Raw genomic sequence first — 6,000 nt, 5'->3', positions numbered from 1 at the left:
CCTTCGACTCACGTCTTGATCCCCTGCCACAGCAAAGAGAATGAAGTTGAAAGTGCAATGAAGGAACTAAGCATGGCAGCCTACGGTAAATCAATGAAGGTGACACGCTAAAGCACAGCCACGTGTAATCAGACGCTGGGAGAAAGCAGAGCATGATCAGAGAACAAGAAAAGACTCTCCTATTAAAGACGGGTAAGGTGACACCTTTGTGAGCAAAAAAAGGCAAGCCATTCGATTCACAGACATATTTTTTATTGGTCAAACTGAAAGAGCTCTTGTTTGAAGCAACATCTTTTTTCAGCTGTACACAGTATTAGTTTCTGACTCTCCTTCGCAAGCTTGGACTAATCAGCATATAATTGGTACACTTTGCTAGATAGCGCTTGATACTCAGACTGAGTAGACACAGAAACACAATATGGACGTCCTGGTTCCCCTTCACCAGTTAGCCAAGGTTTTACAATGCAGCAATGGTAAGTGCAAAGTAAAGGACCTGTAACATAATGGTATAACAAAATGTGCCTGTGGACATGGACATATTTGATACTGTATCCCTCCGTCATGCTGCCATATCCATTGGTCAGTAAAAATCCCGTTGTGAAAAGTGCACACAGGCAGCCATCTAGAATGATCAATCAAGCAGACAACCTTATGGAGACAGGAACAGCTGGACAAGAAACATTAGTAAATAGCTCGATCAAAAGCCAAGATATCAAAAAATTAAATAAAAAACATTATGCCTAGCCAAATACATCCATTATAAAAAGTGAGTTAGTTGCATGGAATGACGCTTATGCTGTGTCCATGGATCTAACAAATGTTACACTGTTTTACATCAATAGCAACTTCACATCCAATGTTGTTCAAACAAAATCGCTCTATCAGCGTATATGGGTTTCAGGATTATGAACGAAATACATCGGGCAACTTTCTCTTTGGGACGTAATGTCCCAATATCATAAAGATCACTCCAGGGACATTCCAATTGGAAATTGCACACACTAGGGTAAAAGTCAAGTGGCTTTTTCCCCCAATCATACTGCAAAAAATGGGCATAAGTCCTTGACTATTCTGGTATTTCTGGTGTCCTTCAAATATTATTTTTTTATGATGCACGTAATGATACTTTAAAATGCAACACTGAAATACAGTGACATACTGAAACAACAACTGATAATGTTCATTGTACATATCAAACAAAGACAGATATTTATATATTCAAAGTTCTTACTTCGTTTTCTTTTTTAAATGCATGAATAGAAAGCTGTTTGTGTGATGCTGTCACTATGTATTTTTATATAAAAAGAAAATATAATAAATAAATAAAATATTTCTGTGAAGTAAGTTTGTCATTTTATTAATTTAATTGCCATGGTTATGTCTGTAAATATATAAAAAAGGAGGGCTTACTCTTAGAAATGATAAAATTGTGGGTATGGATGGATGACTTCTATCCTGAGCTTTTCAAATTGATTCAAAAGTATATTGTAAAGGCAGGATTGGGCAGGATACAAAAGCAGACAAAAACAAAAGTAAACAAAGTATACACTTCTATAAATGTGACGTAATTCCAAGTAAATATCTTGAAACGCTAATTACATTGAAATAAATTAAAGAAGCAATAAAAAGCTGAGAGCATTTGGACTCTTCAATCAGCTGGCCCATTAAAGCTCAGTGTCTATACTGCTTGTTACTCGTCGAGCAGATCAGTCACTCTGAACTTTTGCGGTGTGTATCAGAATTATTTAAAATGCACGTAAAAATAGATCCCTAAAACAAAGCGATTACTCTTAGGGAAGGAGTTATAAATGATTTGTCATAATATACATTTAATATAATAATTTATGCACCATGCAATTATTAAGTGTTTTACATAAAATACAATGGCATTGTTGTTGTTTTTGACTTGCGTTACAATGTCAGTGTCAGCAATGGTAAAAGCCTGGCTTGAAGAGGTGTAAAATATATCTGTCACTGTAGTATTTTAGTTGTCACCGTTGAAGGATTTCTTGGATAGTTCTGCTATGAGTTGAAATGGGGTTAATAATGTCCAATGAATCATGGTAGATAGGTTTCATGTCGTCTTTGTTAAAAGGTGACACTGTACCCTAGCTTCCATGGCAATACGTTTAAATCAGAGTGTGATTCCCCTCCCCACTCCACCACCCCTGCCAGTCAAATATGTTACACAAGTTCATTCCAAACACGATGGAAATCTGGAGAAAAATAAAAGACATTGACCACAAAAATAAAAAAATTAGGACAAGGACAGGTTTAAATCATTGTACAAAAAACAAACAGCAACCCAACACAACCAAACACGTATTCTTGAAAAATCCATTTGAAATTGATTTCTTTTTACAGGTTGCACAGTTTATATTGAAACACTGGATCTGGGCTAGATGATCCATTATTAAAGGGAGGGGGGGGTCACTCTTCCTCTGTGCATCCCAGTAACTCTGCACGCAAAGTGATCCTGCTGTACCACGACCATGGAAGGATCCGGACAAATCGGGCGTAGATGGGCGGAGCTATCACGTTCTTTCTGTGCGTGTCATTGTCAAAGTTTCCTTGGAACACCTGCGAAAGTAAGGACAGTGGGAATGAAATTAAATGAATTGTGATCTTGAACACCCACACAGACCTCAGAAAGCTTATTAGCATATGTGCACCTCATCACGCAAACAAAGGGAAATAAGAAAGGATAGCAAGAGCAAAGGTTAGAAGAAGATAAAAAGAGATGGACATGCTGTGTAGGCTACATAATTCTGATGGCTACATTTCCATAACGTCAATGCCCAGAAAGATGGTCAAGACCTGTGCTTTGTGGCCATAGAAAACACATGGCAGTGGTGTTACTGTAGCAACCTATTGTCATTTCCCTCACGGCAGACCATTCTTGGTGCAGTAGCATCCAACAAAACCCAATAGACAGGCAGTTTGCTAAACAACAGCCCAGAAACAAATTATCAATCTCTCTGCTGATATGTAGTTAAGCGAGCGAGAATAAAATATTCAAATATAAACAAGCATAACAAATGTATTGGGATGCACACTGTGTTGTTGATAAATACAAGCCTTGTGTCTAAGTGTGGTTAATCGACAGTAGAATTAAATGGAATATGGGTGATAGGTACCTACTGGGACCGCTTCATTGAAGGCCGTGATCATTTCAATTAAACAAGCGTGGTTATGACTATTTAATTGGGATGTAATGGGACTCGCCATTATGTGAAATGTAAAACCAGTGGGACGGACCCCTGCAGGTGCTGAAGACATTCTGAGTGGTTGACTTGACATTCGCCAACTATGACCCCTAGAAAACCTTCTTTCAGACACCTTTCTATGGTTTTCTCAGGCTTTCTCAGTCCTGTTGCTGGGGCCCCACTGGGGGGAAAAACCTTTTCTTGCCCAGCACCAACACATCTGATTCATTCAACTAATCAAGGGCTTGATGATTAGGTGTTGATGATCAAATACAAAGTTCATTCCTGTGGGTCCCCCAGGACCAGGGATATTCAGTCGTGATGTAAGGGAACTCTAGCTGGTATGTATGGTAGGAGGGTTTCAAAAGCTAAACACATTCCGTTTCTGATCTACTTTCACGTGTTCTGCTGCATCGTGCACAGGATTCGCGTGAAATAATGACACTTGAGCAAGCCACACCGCATTTCCACTCAAAGAATTACTGAAGAGAGCAGTGAGAAGGCCTGCATTATTCTCCTACTGCAAGACACTTCAGGCTGCTCAATTCCCAAAATATTCCACAGATCGCTAATACGCACTAAGGTAATTCCCCCACTAGGGAGGATGTCTTCTCAATGGCTTTTCTGGGGCCCTGGGTATGATCAGTGATAGCACTCGTACCAAGTCCTTATCAACAGCCCTATACAGGCCAAGAGAGAGTATGCTGCTGAAAGCTCTAGAATTACTGCAGTTCTGACTACCACCAACCTGAGAGACTGCTGCCCTATGTACATAGTCATTGAACACTGGTAACTTTAATAATGTGTTTATGCTGTTTTACCCAGTTCATATATACAGTATATACAGTATTCTAGTCAAGGCTCATCCTACTGCTGTACACACCTTTATTCATTTACTGTCCATAATGTCTATACACACCATAATATACATACATATTTATATTCAGAATCTGGCATTGCTCTTTCTGATATTTCTTAATTCCATTTTCATTTCATTTTTGAATATGTGTGTATTGTTTTGTATTGTTAGGTATTACTGCACTGTTGGAGCTAGAAACACAAGCATTTTGCTGCATCTGCGATAACATCTGCAAGATATATGTATGCAACCAATAAATTGTTATTTCATTAGGGCCAAGCGATTTTCCCTGTCAGATCACATAGTCAGGAAAAAGCCCTAACTCTGATTTAGTAGTGTAATAATGGAGAGTTAGAACTGGTTCCATGCCGTTTTGTATACATCAATATGGGCCTTGTTATCTTTCATGTTGCTTTTATGTAAATAATAAGTAGACATTATGTAATTCTACACTAGATATGTGAATGTGACCCTTTCGTGCAAATCTCCCATTGACTTCCACACATGAATTGATTTATGACTGTTGGGGTGTGCGTCAGATATGATCAACATATCTGACGCACTCACTAGAGTCTGTATTTATGTACAGTGAATGATGTATTTTATTGCAATCTGCAAATACATTCGCAAAAGATGCCCACACCTCCCTATTCCACAAACATATCAGGTTCCTCTCCAAAAACCACTCCACACTTAGAGGCGTGAATGCCAAAGGTGTGAATTCTTACAAAATAAGTGTCATCTCCGATACCCCTCACACTCAAGGTGAAGACATTATCCAGCAGACTGGTTTAATGGTCCAGATCAGAGTCCTAAAAACGGATGTAAATAGTGAGCCCAAAATGGATACTGTTGATGTTTACACCAATAAACTGTTTTTGAAGACACTATCTCTTGGAGCTTGAAGATAATACAAATGACAAATATTTTCATGTTTATTCTATGTGAACTAATTTGCCACACATTTTAGAAACTCTTCGTAGACAATCCCCCATCAAATGAATCTTCCCTTGATTCTTCAATTAAATAGGTTTAAATGGAGGATTGGAAAAAATCTTAATTAGCCTTAGTAAAAACCAAAGTATGAAAACAAGTCAATCAAATAGTTATTTATTCTAATCAGTTATGATCTCATGGAAGTGTGGTTCCAAATACATGCAGCTATTCAAACATCAAAGTTCCGGCATCGCCAGCATAGCAAACCCACCACTGCAACCAGATTTTATTTTGCTGAAACAGAGGAGGTCTTGGTGGAAGCAACCGACACACATGTTATAGACTCATGACCACACAAGACTCCGATCTGGACCATTAAACCAGTCTGCTGGATGCAGATACAGTGTAGGTATAAAGTGAACACAATATTCTGATGGAGGTATTTAACCCAAAAAGGGCGGCAACAGATACACAACCACCCTACAGTCCCTTGAGGAGCTGTTGGAATGGGTTTAGGTAGAGTGGTTGCAGCTTACTGCAGTTTACCCCCTGCATCTCTGGTGGTAGTGCAACACAGGGGGCCTCAAGGGCCCTTATCTGCATGAAGAGAGGATGACAGGAAATCCAGCCTCTGATTGATGAGGGAAGCAGTATGTTAGGTTTAAAAAAAAAACACACACACACACACACACACACACACACACACACACACACACACACACCACAATGACTTTCTCTCTCCTCATGTATCTCCTCATCTGTTTCTCTCTCCTCCTCCTGTGTCGTTTTTTTTTTTCTCTTGATCATGTCTCTCCTACTCTGGATTCGATTAAGAATGTCTTTGGTATTCACACGTCTACTCATACACCATGCTGTACAGTTAAGGACCAACTCTTCATCCTTCATTCTTTTTCATGGTTTCCCTCCCTACAGTTTCTCGTCCCTAGTTCTTTCCTACCGCTCTTTCTCCCACCTCCATTCCACATGAGGCTGTTGAGG

General features: G+C 39.2%; 1 protein-coding gene across 3 annotated transcripts in view; it reads right to left on the bottom strand.

Moving 5' to 3' along the window:
- Positions 1–235: 235 nt before the first annotated feature.
- The window catches only part of LOC106585765 (EGF-like repeat and discoidin I-like domain-containing protein 3), a 212,798-nt gene continuing 207,033 nt past the window's right edge, over positions 236–6,000 (bottom strand). For all 3 annotated transcript variants that reach the window (XM_014172354.2, XM_014172355.2, XM_014172353.2), the window contains one exon: positions 236–2,580. In XM_014172354.2, the coding sequence (XP_014027829.1) occupies positions 2,431–2,580 (150 nt within the window). In that variant the 3' untranslated portion in view covers positions 236–2,430. The remainder of the gene's footprint in view (positions 2,581–6,000) is intronic.

This window comes from Salmo salar, chromosome ssa24, assembly GCF_905237065.1.
Source record: "Salmo salar chromosome ssa24, Ssal_v3.1, whole genome shotgun sequence".
In the NCBI taxonomy this organism is placed as follows: Eukaryota; Metazoa; Chordata; class Actinopteri; order Salmoniformes; family Salmonidae; genus Salmo; species Salmo salar.
The sequence above is the reverse complement of the archived record's forward strand: the minus strand, read 5'-3'. Positions and strand labels throughout refer to the sequence as shown.